Source organism: Alosa alosa, chromosome 3, assembly GCF_017589495.1.
Source record: "Alosa alosa isolate M-15738 ecotype Scorff River chromosome 3, AALO_Geno_1.1, whole genome shotgun sequence".
In the NCBI taxonomy this organism is placed as follows: domain Eukaryota; kingdom Metazoa; phylum Chordata; class Actinopteri; order Clupeiformes; family Clupeidae; genus Alosa; species Alosa alosa.
Genome location: NC_063191.1, coordinates 10,144,516 through 10,172,034, shown reverse-complemented (window position 1 = coordinate 10,172,034; position 27,519 = coordinate 10,144,516). Strand labels below are relative to the sequence as shown.

The 27,519-nt window shown below is 43.4% G+C and overlaps 2 protein-coding genes across 4 annotated transcripts in view; one reads left to right on the top strand and one right to left on the bottom strand.

The window, feature by feature from the left end:
* Positions 1 to 303: 303 nt before the first annotated feature.
* si:ch211-67e16.4 lies at positions 304 to 11,846 on the top strand. 3 transcript variants are annotated; one of them, XR_007193171.1, is made up of 4 exons: positions 304 to 1,266; positions 1,512 to 1,943; positions 3,882 to 5,270; positions 11,772 to 11,846. XR_007193171.1 is itself a non-coding variant. In XM_048239636.1 (3 exons), the coding sequence occupies exons 1-3, from the start codon at positions 690 to 692 to the stop codon at positions 4,670 to 4,672; spliced, it is 1,800 nt and encodes a 599-aa protein (XP_048095593.1). In that variant the 5' UTR covers positions 304 to 689; the 3' UTR covers positions 4,673 to 6,667. The 3 variants fall into 3 exon arrangements, 1 of the variants encoding a protein (XP_048095593.1); XR_007193170.1 differs by lacking the exon at positions 11,772 to 11,846 and having other exon boundaries at positions 3,882 to 4,998; positions 5,176 to 6,667; XM_048239636.1 differs by lacking the exon at positions 11,772 to 11,846 and having other exon boundaries at positions 3,882 to 6,667.
* Positions 5,758 to 27,519, bottom strand: part of fer1l6 (fer-1 like family member 6) — a 46,993-nt gene continuing 25,231 nt past the window's right edge. Inside the window, exons 25-44 of the mRNA XM_048238421.1 lie at positions 27,420 to 27,519; positions 26,499 to 26,635; positions 26,142 to 26,264; positions 25,932 to 25,977; positions 25,555 to 25,599; positions 23,047 to 23,124; positions 22,996 to 23,006; positions 22,244 to 22,372; positions 21,096 to 21,221; positions 18,500 to 18,627; positions 17,752 to 17,922; positions 16,329 to 16,483; positions 15,676 to 15,818; positions 14,757 to 14,845; positions 13,819 to 13,917; positions 11,903 to 12,144; positions 11,242 to 11,399; positions 10,643 to 10,743; positions 10,256 to 10,481; positions 5,758 to 6,958 (exon numbers count right to left, since the gene is read on the bottom strand). The exon at positions 27,420 to 27,519 is cut by the window's right edge and continues 114 nt beyond it. Of these exons, the coding sequence (XP_048094378.1) occupies positions 10,301 to 10,481; positions 10,643 to 10,743; positions 11,242 to 11,399; positions 11,903 to 12,144; positions 13,819 to 13,917; positions 14,757 to 14,845; positions 15,676 to 15,818; positions 16,329 to 16,483; positions 17,752 to 17,922; positions 18,500 to 18,627; positions 21,096 to 21,221; positions 22,244 to 22,372; positions 22,996 to 23,006; positions 23,047 to 23,124; positions 25,555 to 25,599; positions 25,932 to 25,977; positions 26,142 to 26,264; positions 26,499 to 26,635; positions 27,420 to 27,519 (2,262 nt within the window). The 3' untranslated portion in view covers positions 5,758 to 6,958; positions 10,256 to 10,300. The remainder of the gene's footprint in view (positions 6,959 to 10,255; positions 10,482 to 10,642; positions 10,744 to 11,241; positions 11,400 to 11,902; positions 12,145 to 13,818; positions 13,918 to 14,756; positions 14,846 to 15,675; positions 15,819 to 16,328; positions 16,484 to 17,751; positions 17,923 to 18,499; positions 18,628 to 21,095; positions 21,222 to 22,243; positions 22,373 to 22,995; positions 23,007 to 23,046; positions 23,125 to 25,554; positions 25,600 to 25,931; positions 25,978 to 26,141; positions 26,265 to 26,498; positions 26,636 to 27,419) is intronic.

The window sequence follows — 27,519 nt, the reverse complement described above, 5'->3', positions numbered from 1 at the left end:
TATGTGTTATATATGTCTATATTATTAATTGCTGCTGTAACACAATAATTTCCCTCTGGGGTTGAATAAAGTAATCTATCTATCTATCTATCTATCTATCTATCTATCTATCTATCTATCTATCCTGTTCTGTTTTTATTCTTTATATGTTAAGTTAAGTGAGTGTTGTAATTTTAGAGCAAAGATTAACTGGAGTCGAATTCCTTGTTTGTTTACGCAAACCTGGTCAATAAAGCTGATTCTGAGGTCTTTGCTATTTCAGACTTTTATTTTGACATATAAATGGGTGATTCGACCCGGAAGTATACGACAAGGAATGAAAATGACAACAGAAACTTAGATTATGGTGTGATGGCTTCTCGACGTTATTTTTGTTCATGTCGGTGGTATTCGTCACAGTATGTTTATAATTGTATGAATATTTAAATGTATGTGTGCGTCTAGCTTGAAAAAAGGCGTCGTAAATAGCCGAAAGCAAGATAGAAAATTGAAAGTGTCAGCTGAGCCTGGGCAACATTACGTTAACTGCTAGCTGGCTAACAAACATTAGCAATAGCTAGTCAGCTATGCTAACATCACATTCCATGTAACGTTAAACTTGTTATTACTCCCTTCCCAGCCACTAAGCTACAACGGGTTATACATCTGTGTTTCCCTTCAACTAACTAATTAGCTCTACTGATCTAGTTATGGATGTGAATCTGACAATATCCCTTATCAGGGGACAAATGGGTGTTGTCATCGAAAAAGCGGTGACCGTCGCGGTGGAAACAGTATTGGGGGAAATGATGAAGGTGGTTAGCATAAAGTTCGACGAATTTCGAAAAGAGATCAACGCCAAGGATAAGGAGACCGAGAACATCCGACAGATGCTTGAAATATCTCGATGTCAGATGAGGGCTATGCGAAAATATCTGAGCGTCTCCACCGCAAAAGATGACCGTCAGAGTCACACCTTGCAGAGACAACAGGCCAACCAGTTTGACTCGGTTCGAGTTCCGGAGGTGTACTTGGACCAGTCCACCTTCTCCCAACCACTTCCTCAGGGAGGAATCTCAAACGGTCTGCTGTGTCGGAGAACAATGAACAACCAAACCCAGGCAGAACTTAGGAATAGCAGCAACACGCACAAGTCTCTGGTGTCCAGAGAGGAATCTAACACCACGTCGCACAAAACTAAAGACCCAGTGTCAACAGAGGACCCCGCACCTCCAAATGATCGCCTTATTGCATCTGATGGAACCCTGTCACTGACACCAATTAAACGTAGGTTCAATCTTGCTAGTTTCCACACCTAAACCATATTTTACCTCAACCATTCAAATAACACTCAAATAACTCTCTTTCTTGCATGTTTTAACAAGCTAATTTGTTTGTTTCAGTGAGTACAAACACCAAATGTTTTTTAGCACACTGGAAATATATTGATAGAGGACATAAATAGTGTTGAATTATACTTATGTACACTACCTTTAAGGGTTCACTGACACTCCTCCGCACTGTTTTTCTAGAGGAGATCACAGACCCACCAGAATTAGACTGTGGCCTTCAGGGAGTGGGGGAGGGCCTTGACATGCCACACAGTCAGGAACTGGACCAGCCCGGTTCTCCAGAGAGGGGCCTGCCAGACGCAGGCCTGGACCCTGGATGTCATCTCAACCCAGGAGAGGCAGAGGAAGACACCTCGGCTCCTCCACTCTCCCGCCCCTCCCCTGTGGTCAAGGAGGAGGAGGAGGAGATGACCGAGACGGTGCCCATCAAGCAGGAGCCGGTGGAGGTGGAGGTGGAGGTGGAGGGAGACTCACTGGCGCTGGGGCCTGCCGAGGGAGAGGGACTCGGTCAGGCAGGGTACCTGGAGGGCACAGGGACCCAGCAGATTACGGCGGGCACCTCTGTGGGGCAGACGTCTGCATACTACGCCCCTCTGGCCAGCTCGTCTACATGTGAGTACCAGAGAGAGGGAAGGGGGCATTTAACCCTGTTGGCCATAGTGATGGGCCTACCCTGTGTTTCTATGTGTATGCTTCTATGTGTTTCCCAGCATACATTGACTTATTTGTGTTATCAACACTGACCACCACACAATAATGATTTTTTCAGGTTATACTAAATTGACTTAAATCTGGTTAGTAGGGCTGTAACAATATCTGATTCAACCACAATATTCATATCCACGATGACCAAAAGGCAGAATCACACACCCTTTCTAGTGTTTCATGACTTTTTGCCAGGTGTTTCCCATACATTGACTTATTTGTGGCGGCCCACCACAATATCAACACTGACCACCACACAATGATTTTCCAGGTTATACTAAATTGTGCTTAAATCTGGTTAGTAGGGCTGTAACGATATACGATTCGAACCCGAAATCGCGACATTCATATCCACGATACTGTGTCGCGGTGTGAAAAGGCAGAATCGCGACATACCCTTTCTAGTGTTTCACGCACTGCTTTGCACATGCCAGTGTTTCCCATACATTGACTTATTTGTGGCGGCCCACCACAATATCAACACTGACCACCACACAATGATTTTCCAGGTTGTACTAAATTGTGCTTAAATCTGGTTAGCATCATAACCATGTTGCGCTAATGTTTTAAAAACCATTGCATTCAAGTCAATTCTGCAAACCTACCACCACAAATAGAATTTAATTCTGTGGGAAACACTGCATGCACTCCAAGATAGAAGCGAAGCGTACTAGGGCTGTACAGTGCTACAATTTTTTTTTTTTTTTTTTAATGGATGATTGGGGCAGCCGTGGCCTACTGGTTAGCACTTCGGACTTGTAACCGGAGGGTTGCCGGTTCGAACCTCTGCCAGTAGGCACGGCTGAAGTGCCCTTGAGCAAGGCACCTAACCCCTCACTGCTCCCCGAGCGCCGCTGTTGTTGCAGGCAGCTCACTGCGCCAGGATTAGAGTGTGCTTCACCTCACTGTGTGATCACTGTGTGCTGAGTGTGTTTCACTAATTCACGAATTGAGATAAATGCAGAGACCAAATTTCCCTCACGGGATCAAAAGAGTATGTATACTTAAATACTTACCAGCTTAGCACCGGTGACAAATGTTTTCTAGAGTGTAGATGTTTGTAACTAACTACATACCGATGCTAGAGATTTTGTGGATTGTGCTACAAAACTATCAACCTCTTTAGCACGACAAAGTATTAGGGCCACACATGAAGAAAAAAAAATATGTTTGCCATGACGAGATTAAACTTGACATGTCGACATTAAACTAGAAACATCGAGAATAAAGTTGAAATATCATGTCGACTTCAATCTAGACATTTCATCTTTTTTCTCAACATTCAAAACTAGTTAGTACGCTATAGTTGTTGCTAAACCCAATTCTGAAATAGCCTACAATTTCATCAAATCATCTAGGCAACACAAGGCTGATTGAGAAATCAAAAGTTTGAGTTTAATGTCGACACGTCGAGATTAAAGTCGACATGATATTTCAACTTTATTCTTGAAATTTTGAGTTTTATGTCAATACTTTAACTTCGTCATGGCAAAAATATATTTTTTCTTTGTGTGGCCCTAATACTAAAATAAGTCGTACTTTAGCATCAGTGCTATGATCAGAAAGTTAACATACACAGCCCTGTGTACAAATATGCTTTCCTCTACTTTTAATGGATGTAATAAGCACTTAAAAATGCTGCTAATGTAAATTGATATACTTATTGTAATGTAATTTAACAGTAGATGGACGTCAGACGGACAACTAAAAAACAGCTCTGGTATAAACTCCCAGTAACATTAACAGCCATTCCTCTGAGGTAGCACTCCTACCTTACAGTTCCCATTCCCAATACCCACCTGATATTCTCTCTCTCCCTCTCTCTCTCCATCTCTCCCCCCCCAGATGCTTCTACCCAGCCCTGCCGCTCCATGGTTACCTCAGTGTCCCCAGCGTCCACCTCAGGCCCCGGCTCGTCTCTGGCCTCTGCGACCGGCGTGGGGTCGGAGGTGGCGGCGGCGGCGGCAGCGCGTCAGGCGCGTCCGTGGCTGCGCGACCTGGGCCTGTACGAGCAGTACAAGCAGGCGCGCTCCGAGCTGCGGCGACGCAGCCAGATGCGGAGGAAGCAGCTGGAGCAGGACCTGCCGCAGGCGCTGCTGGCCGACCTGGTCAAGGAGCGGCGGGAGAAGACGCGGCTGCGCGTGGCCCGCTGGAGGGCCAAACGCAAGCTGCAGGCCTGCCTCATGGGGGCGCCGCAGAGCGCCAACGCCGCCGTCATGGCCACCACCACCGCAGCCACGACGCAGGCTGGACACTCCATGCAGAGGGCCGCTGCCGCCGCCGCAGGGCTGCATATGCAGCAGGCCCACAGGCAGACAGGCATTCCCATGCAACAGCAGAGACTCAGTGGAAGGCCGCAGCATCAACAGTCAGTGCAACAGCATCAGCAGCAGCATCAGCATCAGCAGGGAAGGACGGGGCTACACTACGGGGGCAGAGTGGGCAGGGCTTTTGCGTTTGGGGCGGGGTCTCCACAGGGGCTGCCGTCGGTAAGCGCGGCGGTGAGCGGGAGCACGGGCAGCAGCCACACGCTGTCCAGCCAGGCGTTCAACACCAGGGTCCGCTTTGTGCCACAGAGGACGACGACATACGTGCAGCACATCACGCCAGGAGTGGACACTGAAATGTACCAGTGAGGGGGGACTGGAGGAGAACAGTGATGATGATGACGACAATTATGAGGAGGAAGGGCTAGCTCTGACGGTCTCAGATGGTCATCTGCTTATAAGGATGGGCTATTCATGGATATCTCACAGACCATGACGCAGTTTGTGTGTGTGTGTGTGTGTGTGTGTGAAAGAGAGAGAGACGTCTGGTTAATTTGTTTCAGTTGCAGGTCTTAGCATGGGCGATTTTGCCACACACAAGTTCAACAAGAGGAATCAGGCTACACTAGGCTACCATGACTCTCAATAACTATGAGAACAAGTTCAAGGAATAATTGCAACATTGCCTATTACGGGTGGGTATTGAAACTGATGCCCCGATTTGACTTGATTTGATTCTGATTCACGAGCTAATGATTCGATTTAAGTCAATCCTATTTGATGTGATTCAATCCAATTTGATTTGATTGTTTTTTTACCTTTATTTAACCAGAGAATAGAACACTGTGATATTGTTGTCTCTTGTTTTTAAGGAATAAGACATGGGATGCTATATAACAGCTTTCCATATTTGGAGAGATGCTTAAATGGTAGTGTGACCAGACCTCCCTCACCCCACTGGCTACAGGTGGATATCTTTTCCTCATTACTAAACTTTAAAGGGGCTTTGTGTAAGATTCGGCAGGATTCGAGGGGTCTAATTTTTTATTGTTTTAAACTAAAAATCCTACACATAGCAAATTTATTAAAAGAGGAAACATGTATGGAGGTATATTTGGTGCAAAATCCCTGAGCACTTGTACACCGTATATCTGGACAACATAAACGGTCATTTGGAAGTCCGAACTTAGCTGGCTGTTCTACTGCTACCCTCCTAGTATTTCCGACGGACATTATGTAAATGAGCTTGTGTCTGAACAAAGCAAAGAACATGCGGAGATTCTGTTCATGTGCGTGTGTGTCGTTCACACATATGTCAGCATAAGATCCAGGTTAGCATCATATCTGAATCACCCAAAGGGTCGGACCTCCGTTTGACAAAGCTCCGCATATACTCTGGAGGTTATATCTGAAAGCAGCTCATAAGTCACGAATGTGTATCAGAAAATTTGAAGTCACAGGGAATTTTTTTTATCCTGCACACACAACATAGTAGTTACAACTTCACAAATCTTTCAGTCCAGGTTCACAAATCCCAAGGCACATGTCACAAATGAAAAACATCCTATGCTCACATTTTTGCTTCTATCACCGTTGGGACAAAAACTTACGTCGGGACGCCTAGATGGGCTGAAAAATGACCATGGGGGAAACAGGCATCTGGTCATGCTACTGGAAACAAATTGTGAAAACCACTAAAGAAAAGTGAAAAGCTTGTTTACCAAATTATTTTTATACATAAGTAAAATTTAACAACATAAGTAAAATTTAACAACAACAGACATTTCTCTATGTGCTTGCAATTAAGTTGAATGAGAGAGTGCGACATTTTATTGGGGCCACTAGTAGTAGCTGGATTTTCTTTACTATGAGGTAATGTTTGGGTAACCATTGCAGGGATGAGTACAGACAAAATGCATAGTAGCCTGACATTTTGATTCAGAAAAGATTGATATTTAATTGGACAAATAATTTAAAAAGAATGACCCAAAAGAACAACCCCTATCCCAAAACATCCCTATTGCCTGTCACTTGGGTGTGGCTTTTTGAATGTTTTAAACAAGGTTAAAGTAATCATGTCTCTCATTATGAGCCAAATCATGCTGCCACTGGAAAAGATCCTTTTACCATTCTAACTGTTGATGCACAAAGCACACTAAAACCCAGCACAGTAACCACGGCCCATTCTTTCAACTGGCATATAGGCCTACAAGGGGCAACATCAAAGAATGTGTTATTTTCCAGACAGATTGCTGTTTCCTTGAGTGAGTTCTTCTAACATTATATAAGTTATTGTGTATCATGCCTTTTTTGAAAACATCACTAAGTGTTTAAATATCAGAAATAAATTATGTCCGTATAGTATATTGTGTGATTCGTGTTGACCTGTATTTATCTGATGTTTGGCTTATCCACAGACCTCTGAAGTTCATTTACAACAAAGCTGCCAAAGCTGGAAAATAACATGGGGATAACGAATAATCACATCTGTTATACTCTCACCGGGACAAAAAAGTCTGAAATGCAGACGTTTTGGCCCACACACTTGTCATCTGCCTTCGAATGGGTTCTGTGATCTTTGGTATGTTCAGTTGATCTCCTTATATGGGCAAAGATGGCAGCTTTGGGTCCTTCTTGTAGTCGAACTTCAGAGATCTATTTAGTACAAAAAAGTAAAAGTAATCTCCTGATTATGTTTTTCATCTGTGGCATAATAACAGAAAAAAAATCAGAATAAAATTATTATACTATAAATTATACTATGTACAATTATCATTCAAGCACATACTATAAACTAAACTACTGACACAGAAATGAGAAAAACTGCCATACTACATTGATAAATTTGAACAACTAAAAAAAATACACACACATTTTTATAATCATATTACCATAAAAAAAAAAAACGGTTACACACATAAAGAAGATTAAATGGCAGATTAAATTGTAGGTGACTAACAGGAACACCAACATTTCATTTTGAGCACCTCAGATTTGTTGATAAGCAAGAGAGTGAAAAGAAGACATCCAGTCGCACGCAGTCATATCCACATCAAATGATATTTCTCAGTAGGTGCTGACAGATTCAACTGAGGACTATCTGGTTAAATCTGCCTGACAACATAATTTCTCTGTTCTGTAGGTGTGAGTGCCACAGGATATTTCATGTGTGTATGGTTGGGAAAGTTTTTGTGTTTTTCAGTTGAGAAGTCATGACAGTGGGAGCAGCTGACAGGATATTATGAGACATTTATAAGATAAAAGAGAAAAACTAGTTTCTTGCATAAAAAAAACACTAATAATCTACATGTTGAATTAAAGGTGGTTTATGTTTATTTTTAAAGTTATTAGCAGACGCCTTTGTCAAACCAAACAACACACACCAGGGGCCTCATTTATAAAGCGTTCTTACGCACAGATTTGATCTTAGACCGTGCGTACGCTCAAATCCATGCCAACGCTCAGATTTATAAAAAACGTCTTTGACGTGGAAAAGTGCTTATCGCCACGTCAGGTTCAAACTTGACGTACGACCATTTCCTTGTGGTAATGCCGGGGTACTGCAAGTAATCTGAGGTCTAAGTGCGATGCATTTTGAAAATTCCAAGACCAACGATCTCATGTCTTTCTTTGCCATATGCATGATCAATATCAGAAGATTTTTAAAGACGTTTTTGGACGCAGCTAAATGTTTCATGGTTTGGCATAAAACTGCTAATGAGAACTATAGCCCACTTAAGAAAGTGAAAAAACGTATAGCTTACTTATTTCATAATATCTAAAAAACACCAAGACCTATGATAGAATGATTGAAACATTCTTACAGGTGATCTAGTATATTTGGTGTTCTCACCAATCTAATATTGACCATAAAATGTCCAATTGCCCTCGTTTAGGAGAGGAAAAGTACATTTGTGCCAGGGATGTAGTGGTAAAATAAGAGGTGGGTGAACAATTTTAAAAAAGGCATTCAGAACATGTTTGATAATGGTAGAGGATAATGTACAGTATTGGGAATATAGGATAGTATTGGATAATACCGTTTTGAATGTTAAAAGTGAATAAACTCATTTGAGAGGTGGATAAACTAAGAGGTGGGTAGGCCTAAACTCTATTTCTGAAATTGCAGAGGTGGATAAACTGCGTTTACTCGCGTTTAGCCTCCACTACATCCTAATTTGCGCTCATAGGCCTATTCCCAGCTCCCAACAGAAAGGTAATATTTGAATGTAAGCTATACAATGGCTATAGATATTTTATATCATATATAGCCTACACAACCAAGGGACGGAAGTTATCCTCTGAAAACAGGGCATCTTCATATTTAGTGTTGCGTCGGAGTTGCGTAAAGAGGTGCAGAGCGCGCACCTGTTTGCTTTTTTTGACTGGCAGCCGCAGTGCCCAAGATTACAATGCGTGTGTTGGATAATGTCGGCTAAAATATAAAGGTAGGCATAAAGCAAACAATAAAGGACAATGTTTAAGCCATTTGACATTATTGAAAGAAAACGATAGCAAAGATATGCAGAATTAATTAATAATGACCGGCTTAACTAGGCTACTTTTTCAGCAAAAACATAGCCTATCCTAAAAGAAACGTTAAGCCTACATGACATATCACGCTTATAATTTAGTCCTCTGTTTTGTAGGCTAAATCAGCATATTACCTTGGATCATATTGGAAACGTACAGTAGCCTACTGTACCATAACGTATAGGATTATGCTGTAGGCCTAGAGGTCTTTCCTTCATAAGGTAGGCCTACCCAATTTTTTTTTCTACAAAGTAGGCCAAAACTACTAAATGTTGATTATTCACATTACTGCAAGCAAAAGGAATGAAAGCGAGCAGAGGACAATGGACATGGATGCATAATGATCTCTTTCCAGAAAGCTTTGCTGGAAAAAATATAATTAGTTAAGCTATTCGAACTGACGATATAGGCTAGTTAACATCAGATGGCATAGGCTAGGCCTATACTAATGTTTTTAATATATAATTTTACATAGGCTACAGCTTTTAGGCCATTGATTTCATTAAAACATATGCTAATGATATTGATGAGGGGGTGTTTACAAGGCGGAGACCTAAAACCATCCTGCTGCGCGCAAAGTTGACGCTCATTTGTGATTTATAATGGGCAATATCTGGAAGGGTGGTGTACGACGTTTTTTTGCGCATCGCTCGCTTTCTCTGAATCACACGTACGATCATTTCAGAAATGATCTAAGATCAAATGAAGGATGGTTTCTACGCAACACTTTTATAAATGAGGCCCCAGAGATGTTGCTCACCCCTCCCTTCAGTATTCCTGGAGAAATTCCACACAGGGTTTTGCTTTTGTCTGGCTACCTCCACTTTTTTGTTTTGTTTCTAGTTATTGGAGCCTGGGCTGCCTAAAGCAACATTTTTTTTTTTTTTAACGGTCAATTCATGGAATGGGCAGCTAGCGGATGGTGAGGACATGATTGTTGAATGCATAACAAAAAATACCACTCCAGGAAAGCTGTAACTACTGTGCCATATCGCAGGGATTATACTGGAACAAAAGTGTGGTCTGGGTCTATAATTTGAACATAGATAATTGTATATTATGGCTTGGGAAATGTATGATAACTTAAGGCACAGAATTGTTGACTTTTAAGTCCCTTACCCAACTGTGGTTATGCTTTTTCAGCTCAATATTGGAATCTCCCATTTCTATCTCTGGTTTAGGGTATAAAGAGGAACTCCACGAGGAGAATAAACCTAGGAATGAAAACTGATGGACTACCCACAGGAAGTCCAGATGGAAATTTGCCTGTCTAACTATTTAAAACCTACAAATATCTAGGCTATTTCTATTTAAAACATACAAATATCTAGGCTATTTCTATTTAAAACATACAAATATCTAGGCTATTTCTATTCAAAACCCACAAATATCTTCATCTATTTCTACTCAAATATGTACATCTCTTTGGCTCATCTTTGTTCTCTCCCTCCCGCTCCGAACCAATCAGCCGTTGACAATCTTCTGGGTGATGGCTCCAGGAAGTGTGTAGAAGAGTAGGGCCAGGAAAAGCACAGTGAAGAGCAGGATTATGGCAGCGATGATGTACTTCTTATAGTTCTTCCAAATCAGGTGGAAGAAACACTTGAAGGGGTTCACAAACCACGAGAAGGAGGTGTCTGGGCGACTACAGGACAGAGAGGGACAGAGAGAGAGAGACAGAGAGATAGGGAGGGACAGAGAGAGAGAGAGACAAACACAAAGACAGGGAGAGGAGACAGATGATAATTCATCAAAAACAATAACAGTGTCCTGATTGAAGAATTGATTGGTTCCTGAGTTGCCTACTTTGGCTTCTCGAGTGGTTCCGGTTCTTTCCGGGCTCGGCCCACTGGGTTCTTTTCCGCCTCCTCTGCAGTCACCAGGTGGAACTCCGCCTCCACTTTACCCTGTAAGGTGAAAGGTTAGAGGTTAGAGGGGGAAAAATGAGTGACTCTCCAGCCAGGCATCAAAATAAACGTCATATCATGGAGAAACTACAGCCAGAGACTTTCTAATGAGACAGAGCACACGTAGAATCTCCCATAGAAATGTATGGGGTTAGTTCGTAACACTAACATGTCGTCTACACATATTCCACTCCTTCCGCTGCCAAAAGTTGACATGTGAATACATTGTGGCAATCATGTGGTATGTTGTGAATACATCGTGCCAATCATGTGTTCTGATCTCGCAGCTGGAGTGAGGTTAGTGTCGTGAAGCTTGGCGCACACGCAGTTCTGTCTGAAATAGATGCCTGATAAGTGGCCAAAATGCGTTGCACAATGATTCTCACAATGATTCCTTACATCTTTTGGACTTTGAAAGTTTCGCAAGGCAAAGCCAATAAGATAAGCAGAAAGAAAGAGGCAGAGAGAAGTTGTTTGATTGTGTAGTGGTGACCTCACCGTGAGTTCATTAGACTTGGAGAAAGGCCACCAGCCTCGGGAGCGCTTCTGCTGGAAGATGGAGACCGTCTCCGTGCCGTCGGTCAGCATGTCTAGCTTACAGGCCTTGGCGGTCTTCGCCCCGCGTGGAAAGCCATGCAGGTCCAGCTCCAGAGAGCCTGCAGAACAAACGAACACACACACACACACACACACACACTTCAGTGTCACAGAGTTCAGAGTTCACAGGGTCAAAGGTCACTTTAAACAACCTCAGGGCCTGTGCAGGCTGGACTAGAAAGGATTGAGGTGGTTAGTATTCCAGAATCTCTGGTTGAACTCTACTACTCATGTCTAGTGACCTAGTGTTTCCTAAAGCTATTTGTTCTTTACATTAATGTTTTAATTTATAATCTTCACTTTTTACAATTCAGAAGAGAGGTGAAAAAAGCCAACAGACCAGTCCAACTCAAATCCCTTCTCTATTTCTCTCTTTCTTTCTTTCTTTCTTTCTTTCTTTCTCACTCACTCTCTTTTTCTCTCTTACCCAGGAGGTCGTCTGCTCATGGCGGGGCAGCTTCACCCCGTCTCTCTCTCTCTCTCTCTCTCTCTCTCTCTTTCTTTCTTTCTTTCTTTCTTTCTTTCTTTCTTTCTTTCTTTCTTCTCTCTTTTTCTCTCTTACCCAGAAAGTCATCTGAGGAGAGCCGGTCGAAGTCCCAGACCTGCAGCAGGAGCACGGCAGGCAGCTTCTGCTCGGTCTTGTCCAGGGCGAAGATGCTCTCACGCTTGCTGACCACCAGCAGCTTCTCGGCCGGCATGTAGCTGAAGGGGAACACGAGGCGCCAGTTGAAGTTGCCCTCACCGGTCAGCGAGTTGTAGTGCACGTCCGTCTCCTGGCAATCTTCCTCCAGACCCTTCAGCCAGCTGAGGAGGAGGAGGAGGAGGAGGAGGAGGAGGGAGGGAGGGGGGGCAGAGGAGGTGAAGAGGAAAGAAAGAGGAGGAAAAGAATAAAAAGGAGAAGAGGTTGTCACAGATGATGAAAGAATGAGGTGAGAGGAAGAAGAGATGAGAAGGAAGAAGAGAAAGAGGAGGAGAGGGAGAGGAGAGGAAAGATGAGAAAGAGGAGAAGGAAAGAGAGAGGAGAGGAGAAAAGAGGGAGAGGAGAGGAGAGAAAGAGGAGGAGAGGAGAGGGAGAGGAGAGGGAGAGAAAGAGGAGGAGAGAAAAGAGGGAGAGGGGAGGAGAGGAAGAAGAGAAAAGAGGAGAGGAGAGATGATGGAGAATGAGAAGAGGAGAGGACAGGTGTGGAGAGGAGGGGAGGAGAGGAGAGAATAGGAGAGAGGGAGAAGAAAGAAGAGAAGAGGAAGGGAGAGGGGAGGATACAAGTGGAGAATATTATACATGATGAGAGGTGGAGGATGATGAGTAAGAAAAAGGAGAGAATTTAAGAAAGAGAAGATGAAAGAGTAGATGAGGGGAAGGTGAGAGGATGTGTGTTAAATGGGTGTCAGTGATGACATCATACGGGTGCAAGGGGAAAACCAGTGAGGGGAAAACCAGCTCTGTTCGTTTTTCAACTTCAGTGAAAAATAAAGTTGGGGTGGCCTGTGAGGCCAGTTGACTTCCCTTTTGCAACACTTTGAAGTGCATTTGTTCAGTTATTTATTTCATGAATGTTCTAACTGTGGCAACGCAAACTTGGTTTTCTCTGTGCACATCTCATACAGGAAATGGTGTTCTCGGTGTTGGGATGACGTTGGCCAATCGTGAAACGTGGAGACGCACAAGTCTCTATTCAAAAACAATTACTTCCGCATTCATGAGCAATAGCTTAATCTACACTGTGGTATTTTTTTGTGTCTAACCTATAACATCAAATAAATCAATTGTCATCAGTTGTTGCATGGTATGCACGTCCATAGTGGGATATTTGCACGCACAGCACTATTAAAGCGCATTCGAGATCCAAAATGTTAGTAGAGGCGGAGCTCCACCTGTAAGATATATGACAGAATCCTACACATGAGATAACTTTGTTTTTAAGACAATTGATTGGTCAGTGTGCGGTAGATTACACGATTTGAGCTATAACTTAGCACATAACCTCCTCCCGACCAGGTTTGGTTGACAGCATAAGATACCATGGTGATATAGCGACACTAAAACAGATCCACTTTTGTGTCACAGCATAGCCTGGCTTTGAGCGCAACATACCTCGCTAACCCACTAATCGAGATTCGTAGTACACCCCACTGTTTGTTTGCCCTCTATTGTATGTTATGAGCGAAAGAGATCTGAACCGTATACCAAAGCAGCATACGCACAGGCAGTGTGCATAGGGTTCCTTATCTAGGTTGGAGGGGTTGACAAGATGACTTGGCTCACATTTGTTTTATGAGTTATTTGTGTTGTTGTGTTGTTTATGTTGCTGTGTTTTTCTGTTGTTTGTTTTTTAGAGTTGTTTGTGTTTATTAATTGTTTGTGTTTTTGAGTTGTTTGTGTGACTCTGTTGTTGGTGTTTTTGAGTAGTTTGTGTTTTTGTGTTGTTTGTATTTTTGAGTTGTTTGTGTTTTTGTGTTTTCCCCGTCCCATCCCCGCACCCTTTGACGTAGATATCACTGGACTGCTGTCCCGTTATGAAGTTGCTGTCCTCCAGAATCACATCTTCAGTGTTCCAGATGATGATTCTCAGCTCATACCTACGGCACAAAACAAACACACAAACAAACACACACACAGAGTTCATAATGCATGCATTCAATTAGTTATAGACTCAAAACCTACAGTAAACATAAACAATCCCCATAGAAATCCCCATATAGAACTACTAAAAGTAAAAATTCGGAGCAGCATAGATGTAGTAGCTATAAACTTTAATTAAGGTGCACAAAAGGGACCCTTTTGTGCACCTTAATTAAAGTTTATAGCTACTACATCTGTGCTGCTCCGAATTTTTGCTTTTAGTATATCTACACGGTCTGCTCTTCGTCTGATGCACCAGATGTAAATGCCGCAGAAGCGCGGTGGATCCACTTTTTGGTGAAATCCCCATATAGAACTGTTTGCACTCTGTGTCTTATTTACGTATGTAGAGGTCTGCTGCACACAGTCTGACACCATTTATTTTGGACTTACTGCAAAGTGTCAGTAAACAAACCAAAAATACAACACTGAGGAAGACAAATATAGCATGAATGCTTGTGTGCTGAGTTTCAGTAATTCACAGATTGGGATAAATGCAGAGACCAAATTTCCCTCACAGGATCAAAAGAGTATATATACTACTACTATACTACTATACTAGTAGGATGTGCATTGTAATGGGTTTGGGAGGAAGCCTGTTGTAAAGGTGCTAGTCCACACTGGCTCTCACCCTTTGGGGTTGTAATGTTTTAAAGGTGTTGTGGCTAGTCCACACTGGCTCTCACCCTTTGGGGTTGTTATGTTTTAAAGGTGTTGTGGCTAGTCCACACTTGCTCTCACCCTTTGGGGTTGTAATGTTTTAAAGATGTTGTGGCTAGTCCACACTGGCTCTCACCCTTTCGGCTTGCGTGGGGAGATGTCCACTGGGGGTCCAGGGAGTGGCATGTCCATGGGAAACACATCCACCCACATCTGTAGCTGACCCTGAGGGAAACACACACATTTCCTTTTAAAAATATATACAGGAGAGATGTAAAATTCCTGTTGCTATAGGTAGGGGCTTTCACACAGCGGCCAATCAACAACCAAGCCTATTTACCGTCAAAAACTAATCACCAACAAAGTAACTTTTGTGGGTAAAAACTATCACCAACACAACAGCCTTTGAGAGCATTTTACTGGGATTATCAAGCAGGCACTTTCCGTCATCTGTGTTTCATTGGATTAGGCCCACAACACTTCCTGGTATCCAAGACCCACCCCACTCCACATTCATGATGGGTTCTCTACCAACATAATACCGACAAATTCTTCGGTCATTCCTCTTCATTGTTGTGGTCGTTAATGATCCGATCACACAGACATACTGTATCATGTTTAAGTTTGGTTTGTGTAGGATTTTGGGCGTACCTGCTGAAGGATTAAAGACTAGTCCCTGGGGGTTTGGTTTGTGTGTGCTTTTGAGTATACTTGCTGAGGGATTAAAGACTAGTCCCTGGGGGTTTGGTTTGTGTAGGATTTTGGGTATACTTGCTGAAGGATTAAAGACTAGTCCCTGGGGGTTTGGTTTGTGTAGGATTTTGGGTATACTTGCTGAAGGATTAAAGACTAGTCCCTGGGGGTTTGGTTTGTGTAGGATTTTGGGGATACTTGCTGAGGGATTAAAGACTAGTCCCTGGGGGTTTGGCTTGTGTGTGCTTTTGGGTATACTTGCTGAGGGATTAAAGACTAGTCCCTGCGGGTTTGGCTTGTGTGTGCTTTTGGGTATACTTGCTGAGGGATTCAAGACTAGTCCCTGGGGGTTTGCTAGTCACCTGTTCCATGCCGGGTCGGTTCTTGTGGTAGAGTGTGCGTGTCTCAATATGCTCAGGCACCAGCTGACAGCCCACACCTGGCATCTCTGCCCACCTGTGCAACACCTTCAGAGCCAGGTGCTCGTACGACTCCACTGTCTGCTCTGTAAGAGAGAGAGGACCGCACTCAAATAGAGTTAATGGGGTGGTGGTAGCGAAGTGGCTAAGGAGCTGGGCTAGCATGCAGTAGCCAGAAAAGTTGTGGGTTCAATTCTCGGTTTCTACCATTGTGTCCTTGAGCAAGGCACTTAACCCCGGTTCTCCGGGGACAATGACCCTTGTAATATGATTGACATGTGTAAGTCGCTTTGGCTGAAAGCGTCTGCTAAATGAATAGATGTGAATGAAATGCAACAGGGGAAACATTCCCAAAACCCCCACATTCAGATACAGGCTATCACCTGAGCTAAGAAACTAATTCAGGTCCTAGGACTTGAATTCAGGGCCGATGAAAACAGATAGATGATGGTTGTTTCAATAGCAGGCCTTGACTGTCTCCCAACCACTAAATACAATAGATCCCAAAGTCTAAGATTAGGCTCCAAGTCTAGAATTCAGGGCCTCCTTGGCTATGGTCCTAGTGCTAGTGCTAGTCGTGGTTCCATGGGCCTCACCTTCATCCACAAACAGGGTTTTTCCGGTGAAGACCTTGTCTCCAATGGTGATCCTCCCGGGATTGAAGCTCGGCCCATTGAGCCGGTTCTCCTTGCAAAGCTTGATGAGGAGGTCTGAGGGCTGGATGCAGTCTCTCCAAGCGTTATAGCCCTCACTGTAAACAACAACAACAACAACAACAACAACAATCAGCCTCACTGCACAGTCAGCCTCACTGCAAACAACAACTAAAACAATCAGCCTCACTGCAAACAACAACTAAAACAATCAGCCTCACTGCAAACAACAACTAAAACAGTCAGCCTCACTGCAAACAACAACTAAAACAGTCAGCCTCACTGCAAACAACAACTAAAACAATCAGCCTCACTGCAAACAACAACTAAAACAATCAGCCTCACTGCAAACAACAACTAAAACAATCAGCCTCACTGCAAACAACAACAACAACACTCAGCCTCACTGCACACTCAGCCTCACTGCAAACAACAACTAAAACAATCAGCCTCACTGCAAACAACAACTAAAATAATCAGCCTCACTGCAAACTACAAACAACACTCAGCCCGCAACTGCAAAGCCCTCACTTCAAAGTGTAGAGTAGAGAGGAAAGAGAAGAGTAGAGAGGATAGAGGATAAAGAAGTTAAGAGTAGAGAGGAGAAGAGAGAAAAGAAGGGATGGGGTAGAGGAGAGAGGAGAGGAGAATAATGCAAAGCAAAGGAGAGGGCTGGAGGAAGGAAGAGTGTAGGAGAGCAAAAGAGAGAAAAGAGGAGAGGAGAGTGAAAAGGGGAAGAGAGGAGAGGAGAGTGAAAAGGGGAAGAGAGGAGAGGAGAGTAAAAAGGGGAAGAGAGGAGAGGAGAGTGAAAAGGGGAAGAGAGGAGAGGAGAGTAAAAGGGGAAGAGAGGAGAGGAGAGTGAAAAGGGGAAGAGAGGAGAGGAGAGTGAAAAGGGGAAGAGAGGAGAGGAGAGTAAAAGGGGGAAGAGAGGAGAGGAGAGTGAAAAGGGGAAGAGAGGAGAGGAGAGTGAAAGGCAAGTGAATGAGAGTGGAGAGTAGCGGAGAAAAGAGAAACAGAATTGTGGAATTATACATCTTGTGTTGTCATAGGCAGGTGGCCAGTGTTCTACTGCTGCATTTTATTCTAGTGAGATAAACCCATCAGCTAAGGGCTCAGCAAAGACACGTTCCCCACTCAAACCCATCAGCTAAAGGAGCCAGCTGAGGGGCCCAACACAGAGGCGTTCCCTACTCAAACCCATCAGCTAAAGGAGCCAGCTGAGGGGCCCAACACAGAGGCGTTCCCTACTCAAACCCATCAGCTAAAGGAGCCAGCCGAGGGCTCAGTGCCAGGGGCGTTCCCTACTCAAACCCATCAGCTAAAGGAGCCAGCCGAGGGCTCAGTGCCAGGGGTGTTCCCCACTCACAGTGAGTACTCGCTGGGCAGGCCGCAGGTGGCCCGGTGGCGGCTGTAGAAGCGGTTCTCCAGGTCGATATACGTCTCCCCGATCAGGTCGTCCCCTCCGATCATGTCGTAGTCGTAGATGAGGACCTTCAGTAGGGACTCTCTGGGGAATGAGGCCTGGAACTCAAAGGACCTGAGTGGGGAAAATAACATTTTCTTTTATCAGAGCATTTTAGCCACAAACTTTAATATTTCACATGTTTCTACCTAGCCTTACTCTAACCATAAGTAGAATTCATTTTACCAGACTACATAAGTGTGCAAGGCAATATAACTCCAATATAATTATATTAGTGACAACAGATGGACATCAGGCGGGTTCCTGAAAAACACCTCAAAAAGGTGTAAATTGGCCTTTGGGCTTAACCACAAACTAAATAACATAACTAAACATGCCACCACATGATTCTGCCATATTGACATACGTTCTGGAACCCAATGCGGTATCTAGGTGTCTAATATCTATGATGAGCACTGTGAGTGTGGGTCCATGGCTATGAGATTGGTCACCATGATGGAGAAGACTAACATGCAAGACACCATGATAGAGAAGACTAGCATGTAAAGCCGAGATGTATCAATGCTCTGTGAATTCAAGTGACACACACTCTGCAATGAATAGCAAATAGCATATGTGTAGCAAATCCACATTTGTATAGGGATTTCAAATGACAAACCAATATTCATGATTCACCACAAGACACACTGACCTGCCAAACACTGGGTTGAGCTGTTTGGGGATGTAGTTATCGCGGTCTTTGATCTCGGTTTTGCCAAGTCTCAGGACGATGTAGGGGTCAGACTTCCCATCGGGGTCTGCGGGGTGCAGGTTGCTGGCCTGGGGGGAAACATGGCTGATTTAGCTTGTGGGGAAATACAGGAATGCAGCATATTGATGGATTTGAGTGACAGTGCTAAAAGAGGACAATTTGACTTAATTAAAATTTGATGTTAAATACAATAGTAAAAAGAGTGTTGTTCTGATCTGCAAAACAAAAGGAGATAAGGATTTAATCTTTCCATCCTTTCACCTGGCAGGGCAAGCTTTAACTGTAGGGCATAAAACCAAATATCTAGGACACATCATCACAGACCAAATGTGTGATGATGATGATGACATCTATAGGCAGCGCCGCATGTTATATGCACAAGCTAACATGCTGGTTAGGAAATTCCACTGGTGCTCAGATAAAGTTAAAATAAGCCTGTTCAAAGCATACTGTACTCCTCTATACACTGCCCACTTATGGACCAAGCTCCAGATTGCCTATAATGATGGGTTGCGTATACTGCTTAAAAAACCCAGGTGGAGCAGTGCAAGTGAATTATTTTGTAGGGTAGGAGTCAACACATGCCATGCACTGTTGAGAAACCTAATGTACAAATTCATTTGCAGATTGAATGCTTCATGTAACCTTATCATTATGCTGTTGTCAAATCCTGGTCTTAGTACTGTGCGATACCAGTCACCCATGTGGAAACACTGGTATCATTGCCTTTTTTATTGTCCTGTTGTTGTCTTTGTATGTACTGTTGTTGGTATTGGTATGTGTATTTATTGGACCATGAGTCTGGAATAAAAGTTGATTGATTGATTGAATAGTTCAAAGGCCAGTGTGTCTGAGACAACCCAGAATAGAATCCTTCTATGAACTTTGGTGCTACAATTCATTACAATTAAGACTGATGCAAGCCTTCTCAGAAGTCTAAGGTATGAATGGCTGACAGCAGTACATATGATATGTACAGTATTGTGGTGTCGTGTGGATGCTCCAGGCTACATTTATATTTATTAATTTGCAATTATTCATTTGGGTAGATGCCTGTATCCAAAGCAACTTCAAACAAAAACAAGAAATAACCTTAAAGCTACAATGCAGAGGAGATCTTAGTTAGCAATTAACCCTTAGAACCCTAAGCTGTTTTTAGGGCATTTTCACTACCTTTATTCATAAGGATTTATTCTGGTCATTGTAAGTGCCACACACACATATTATATATTGTTTTTTTCAGCAGAGTCTAGGCTATCCAGATCTGCCATCATATCATGTATTAGTACTAGCATATTTTGATTTTTAAAGAATTAAAATATAAAAATCATATTATAAAAATTCTTATATTTTGACCTGTATCTCACCACAGCAAGCTCATAGCTCTACATGCATTTCATGTGTGTGTAGGGCTGACTGTCCTGAAACGGGCAATATAATTGCCATGTTGGAGGGATACTCTGGGGCTGAGCAATTTACAGAAATATGTGGTGTGTGATTTACAGAAATAAATGCCATTTTTTATTTAGCTATGAAAAATGACCATTCTGCGCTCCATATCTGTGACACGGACTGATCTGACCTGACTTGACCCAAGTTTGCCTGTTAGCATGTGTGACTATGGTGTATGCACTCATGATGATTCTCAACTTTTTACTGCATTGCCATGAACAAAGTAAAGGCAAAAAAGGTGTTTCTTTGTTGAACAAATTGGGATGCAATGTGAGCCTTGAATTGGATGCCATGCAGGAATTTGCTAGGATCTCAAAACCGGATTATGAACATGTTTTGCCATAGAGAAACAAACGATAGCGATGGATTATAAACATGCTTTGCCACAAAACAGAGAAAAAACGTGGGTAAGTCCAGCTATATGAAGTTATTATTTTGCTGTCACTTCGTCTGTTTTATAACCCAGAAGGATGTATTTGGTATCAAATGATAGCTCTGTGTCTCCTCTTTCATCTAACATGCGTGGCATATATATCCGATCACGGGTCCGCGATTAATTACTCCGAGAGTAATGGGTGTGCAGCGTTGGTTTGTGTACATGACGTTAATATTTTGCAGTCACTTCGTCTGTTTTTATAAGCCAGAAAGATCGATATCCATGGTACCAATGGATAGCCCTGTTTCTCCTCTTCCATCTGATATGCTTGCCATATCTAGGCGATCACGGGTTCGCGAGTAATTCAAACGAGAGTAATGGGTGCGCAGGTGAACGCAGAGAAGTATAGACTGTAAATATGATGCAATTTGATTTAATTTCATGATTTTTTTACATTTTCATACTTGATCGTACAGACAAGTGCATAGTCTCTTTGGAAAGGCCCACTTCTTCTCTGTCATGCAATAAAGGTTTTATCTCGTTGCGATGAACAGTCGCGGAGCAATGTAACAGAGAAGAAATGGTGTGTTTTTTGACGCACTTTGCGTCAATCGGGTTCTAAGGGTTAATGCTACATCAATCAATTCTATCACCAGAGGCTGAGAGGGCAGAAGGCTGGTTGTTACAGCATGCTAATCGGTTACTCACGGAGACGATGTAGACGCGGATCAGGACCTTGGTCTCAGTGTTGGCGGGGATTCCCTGGTTGATCCTGAACGGTCCCCCACACTCATCGTCATCCTCGTCTGGCAGTCTGTACAGACAGAAGCGCCCCTGAGGACCGACATGGACCAGAACGTTCAGTATATATACTACATGTTAGGGTGTCGACGTGGACCAGACGTTCAGTATATATGTACAGTATATATACTATATGTTAGGGTGTCGACACAGACCAGAACGTTCAGTATAAATACTACATGTTAGGGTGTCGATATAGACCAGAAAGTACAATATATATGTGCAGTATATATACTATATGTTAGGGTGTCAACATGGACCAGAACGTACAGTATATATGTACAGTATACATATGGGTGTCAACATGGACCAGAACGTACAATATATATGTACAGTATATATACTATATGTTAGGGTGTCAACATGGACCAGAACGTACAGTATATATGTCATTAAAATAGCCCCACATCTTCACATGTGATGATGTGGGGCTATTTTAATTCCAAAGGCCAAGGGAACTTTATCCATGTGCATAGTATCCTGGATCCATGAAATAACTGGCCTTTAAAAATAAAAATCTGCCTGCCTCTATGGGAATTTAACATAGTGGTCCCAATACTTATGACCCCTGTATTTTAAGGAAGACCATTTATTTATTTTTGATACATTATTCATTCACAAAGAAAATTGGTGTCCTTAAAGGTTGGATATTTCCTCATTTTTTTACTTAAGGCACTGAATAGGTGTTTAAAAGTTGTTTTCCCTCGCCCCTTAGTGCTTGCTTTATCATCATTATTATCATCTGAGAGAGAGAAAGAGAGTACTTTATTAAGTGGAGCACTGATATCAACTGTGTGACAGACCGGCTGCAATGATAACTGATAGCGTAGACAGTGTCCACTGATAGGCCTAATATTTATCTGGAGAGCTAGACACTAGGCTACTTGGCCGATGAAGCATTGAGCCAGCCCATCATCCGTTGGATGGACGGCCGCTCTGGACTTTTCCGGAACATCCAGACTGCCAGTCCGCCCCTGGATACTGCTGATACGCTGATAAGTGTGTGTAGCTCCGGTCAGGGGCAGCCCTGGTGGGAGGGCGTGTTCTGTGCTCACCTTGAACTTGCCCACCAGGCGGTCGTCACTGGAGCCCTCCTCCTCGTTGGCCTTGCCCCGGTAAAGCTCAAACGTCTTCACCCAGTCTTCAAAGTGGGCAAACTCCTCCTCCAGCTCCTTATCATAGATCTGAACCCACAGCACACACACTATGTGCTATTATCTCCATACACTCTGTGTGTGTGTGTGTGTGTGTGTGTGTGTGTGTGTGTGTGTGTGTTGATATGAGCGTACAGAATCTGATTGTTTGTGTGTGTGTGTTTGTGTTGATATGAGCGTACAGAATTTGAGTGTATGTGTGTGTGTGTGTGTGTGTGTTGATGTGAGTGTACAGCATTTGTGTGTGTGTGTGTGTGTGTGTGTGTGTGTGTGTGTGTTGTGAGTGTACAAAATTGTAGTGTGTGCGTGTGTGCTTGTGTGTGTGCTTGTGTGTGTGTGTGTGTGTGTGTGTTTGTGTGTGTGTGTGCTTTTGTGTGTGTGTGTGTGTGTTGATGTGAGTGTACAGCATTTGAGTCTGTGTGTGTGTGTTGATATGAGTGTACAGCTTTGAGTGTGTGTGTGTGTGTGTGTGTGTGTGTGTGTGTGTGTGTGTGTGGGAGAGAGAGAGAGAGAGAGAGAGAGAGAGATAGAGAGAGTGTGAGTGTGTGTATGTGTTGATGTGAGTGTACAACATTTGAGTGTGTGCGTGTTAGCATGAGTGTACAGCATTTGACTGTGTGTGTGTGTGTGTGTGTGTGTGTGTGTGTGTGAACCTGCAGAGTGGCTATGTTTGTGTGTGTGTGTGTGTCACACTGAACCTTGACCTAGTTTAGATTGCTCCATCACACTCTTGACCAGCTGGACTTTCTGTGTCTGTTTCATCTGTTCCTTCATGCCAGACACTGTCAAGGACACATTCTGTTACTGCGCACATCACAAACATAGACACATGGACATGGATACACACACACACACACACACACACACACAACATTGATACATACATGCCTACACATACTATGCACGTGCGCACACACACACACACAGGAATGAGAAAAACTACATTCAAATGTATTTTCAAATAAAATATCAAATACACTGATTTTAAGTGTATCAAAATAAACTATTATTTTGAATAAACTAATATTTTGAAAATACTAAAAATACTCCTTAAGGGAGCATGAAATCACTTTCAAACCTTCCACATCTGTCAACTTAATCTATTCCTGCATCAGCACACTAACTCTGTTGATTAAGTGGGCATTGTTTAAGAGCAACAGCTTTTCTCTGCCTACCAGACATGCCATTAATCTGCAAACAGTCAACAGATCAACTATGCTGACATGCCTGTAACATCTCATATCCTGCTGTATCAGAAATGTACTCAAGAAGTCACATCTGAACTTGTCAAGTGGCACAAACTAACTACCGAACCTATTGAAAGCCGCAGAATGTGGGCTTAATGCAACTCAATGCAGTTCTATTGACCCTTTCAAGAGAGTTCCATTATCAGCATCATAGTTGGCCCCACAAGACTTCCTTTTTAACATTCCATATGTTATCTTAATGCAGAGGAAGTAGATTGGGACCCAAATAGAACGTTCAAGCATTGTTTTTGTTTTTATTGTTGAAAGGGTCTATTGCCTCAGAATAACGGCTTCAAACTCACGATGTACGGGCATTACCCAGAATGAAGTTTCTGGCATTGTCAATGCATGCCTAGAATGATACTGCACTGTGTAAGCTGTTGATCAGGTAGCATTATGACCCTTTTAATTGGTTTTTAACTAACTGGGTACTGTGTAAGCGCTAAATGGGGTTATATTGACGCCAAGAGTATACTGTAGATATGGATGGTAGGCCTACATGAGGCAACTTTTTGAGCAATGTTGCAGGGGAACCACATATCAGGTTCCATGTGTTCCAATAATGAAGGTTCTCAAGAAACTGATGGTTAAAGTTCTCAAGAAATTGATGGTTAAAGTTCTCAAGAAACCTGAGGTTGGTGTGAGAAAGGGGGTGTATTGTGTGAAGGAGCAACCTGCATGTTACTCATCTGGCACTGGATCATCTTCCTGACTCTCAATATTCTGATCACAACAAGTCTGAGCAAATTACTTCAGCATCAGTCAGAGGCTACATTCATTGTTTTGCACTTTTATGATGCCATCACATCACCCTAAGTATTGGTTTTACCAAAAATATTTAGCAATAATCAAACTATAAAAAACACACACCTATAAAATATTAACTATTATTAAAAACATCAAAAATACTGCATCCCTGCATCCCCCCCCCCCCCCGCACACACACACACACTACACATTCAGATCTGAATAGACATCCATTAAACCCCAACATAGGAGGACACCTAATGGAGAGGAGTTCACAGGCGGCACTAAGTCTTCTACAAAAGCAGATTTATCTAGAAGATTCCCTGTTTCACCAGATGGGACCATCACCATAGTCACAGCATAATGAAATTACTGTAGAAGCGTTGTAGGGGGGCACCCTCAATAACCAAGAACAACAGCAAAAATCAACAAACTGATAAACAACAAACAATAAAATTACTCTCCGTGCAGAGAATATAGAGAGTCAGGAGAGACTAAATGGAAATCCATTTAAATATATCCATATATCAAAATAATTAAGTTCTTTTTAAATTGTATTTAGTCATGGATTTAGTCAAATTATTATTTTCCCCTTATGGTTTGGAAGGCTGACTCCATTTTAGCCTCCCGCCTGAGAACGTCCTGACCCCTGTGAAGCACCAGGCACCAGGCAGCAGGCAGCTGGAACACATCTGGACCATACTGATTTGGTACTGGCTTGGGTCTGGCACCGAACTAGCTTGGGTCTAGAACCGGAGTAGCTTGGGTCCAGACGCAAACTATTTGGGGTCTACTGTAGAACCGAACTAGCTTAAGCTCAGCCCTGAACTAGCTTGGGCCCGGGACTGAACTAGCATGAGTCCGGCACCAAACTAGCTTGGGCCTACTAGCTTGGGTCTACTAGCTTGGGTCTACTAGCTTGGGCCTACTAGCTTGGGTCTACTAGGGTCTACTAGCTTGGGTCCGGTGAACACCGGCACTGAACACCAAACTAGTTAAAGTCCGACAGTGGCATTGAACCAACTTGGGTCTAGCTCCGACCAAGGCTGACTTTTAATTTTGAGTTGAGTTGAGTTGTGTGTGTGTGTGTGTGTGTACAGGTCTTGCTATGCAACATTTGATTTGAGTCTAGCTCTGATCTAGATTGGGTCTGGCTCTGATGTGTTCCACGTTCTGCTGCTGGCTCTGAGGAATCCGAGCTCTGGATGGTGTTCTTACCCAGAGAACCCACTCCTTCTGAGATCAAGCCCTGAAGCGGAGCAACTGCAACACAACACAACACAACACAACAGGCAAGTAGGCGTTTGTGTGACACTGCTGGTGTGACCAGCGTAGACTAGGGAGCAATCACTTCATTCAACAATCACAATCATTCTTATCACTTCACCTGTCAATTTGATCTCAAACAGTCCAACAGCACATAGATTTTTGGCTGATTCTACCACCACCCGTTTGACAAAAGAACAGTGTCCCACAAAATTTTGATTGAATTTCTCACAGTTTTTTATTCTACTGTCAGACATACAGTCCAAGTCCAGAAGCAGATATAGGCATTTTAAGGCATGGGGTGTGTTGGGTACGGCATGGATACTCACTGTTGTCATAGACCTGGGGGAATGGGTGACCATCCCTGGCACGAGCCTGGGACACACACACACACACACACATACACACATTTAAATACACTAAAGCTTTGAGGCAAATAAAACACACACACACACACTCACACACACACACACACACACTCACACACACACACACACACACACACACACACACACACACACACACACACACACACACACCTGTTTGATTTTCTCTACAGAGGCGTAGTATTTGGACCACCAGTCGATCACACACTCGGCAGACTCGTCTGCAATGGTGCGCTTCTTCCTCTTCGTAGACCTCCTTGTCTGCTTCCTACTCTCCTGGTACACACACACACACATCATTACATTAGTGTGTGTATGACACTGTGAGTGTTTGTTTGCGTACATGTCTTTTGTAGTTGTGTGCACTATGCGTTTGTTGTTGTTTTCACGTGTCACCTGTCTTGTATGAGTGAGTGTGTGTGTAAGGTCTGTGTGTGTGTGTGTGTGTGTGTGTGTGTGTGTGTGTGTGTGTGTGTGTGTGTGTGTGTGTGTGTGTGTGTGCATCCTCACCCTCTTCTCTTTGGGTGGAGGTTGGTGTTTGGGTGTGGGCAGTATGGGTGCAGAGTCGTACTCTATGTTGATGTAGATCTCCTCAGAAGGGGGACGTCCCTCTGGCTGGTGCCCATCTTGAACAGCCATTTGGAGAACTGGGGGGACAAAGATGGAGGGCCCCATTTTAAAGGCTGGGCAAAGTGCAAAGTCGGTCTATGAGCAAAGTTCTTGTGCATAAACTAAAGCCATCATGTGGCGTGAGACAGCTTTTAGCTGCCCTGCTGCTGTTTGTGCTTAGGATCTTTCTCATGGTATTAGATTTGCAATAGATCGTGCATAGTTATTAAGCAAGCTTCAGTTAGACTTCAGACTTCACACTTTTCCCAACATTTAAAATTAGGGCCTGAAGTCTTTATTTAGACCAGCAAGCACAAACAAACTACTACTACTATTGGTACTACAGTACTAGTAGTCCTGCTAATATATGATAATGATAATAATAATAATAGTAAAAATTAGATATTAATGTGTTTCATACAAATAATTCACAAACTATAGTGGTATGTATTTTTTATCCACCGCTCACAACAGATGAAAACTAGTCAGTGTCAGGTAGCTCCAAAGGATGACAGCCGATCACTCCACCCAGTGGGGTCCCTCTGCTCAACACTACAAACAGCCATTAGGTCCCCCTAGTCAACACTACACCCATTATGTCCCCCTAGTCAACACTACAAACACCCATTATGTCCCCCTGGTCAACACTACAAACACCCATTATGTCCCCCTGGTCAGCACTACAAACAGCCATTAGGTCCCCCTGGTCAGCACTACAAACAGCCATTAGGTCCCCCTGGTCAGCCCTACCCTGTATGCTGTGGGGGTCCCCCTGGTCGGCCCTACCCTGTATGCTGTGGGGGTCCCCATGGTCGGCCCTACCCTGTATGCTGTGGGGGTCCTGCTGCTTCGGGATGGGGGAGGCTGGGGCAGAGGGGGTAGAAGGGAACGGGGCGGGGGCAGGTGGAGGTGTGTACTTGAA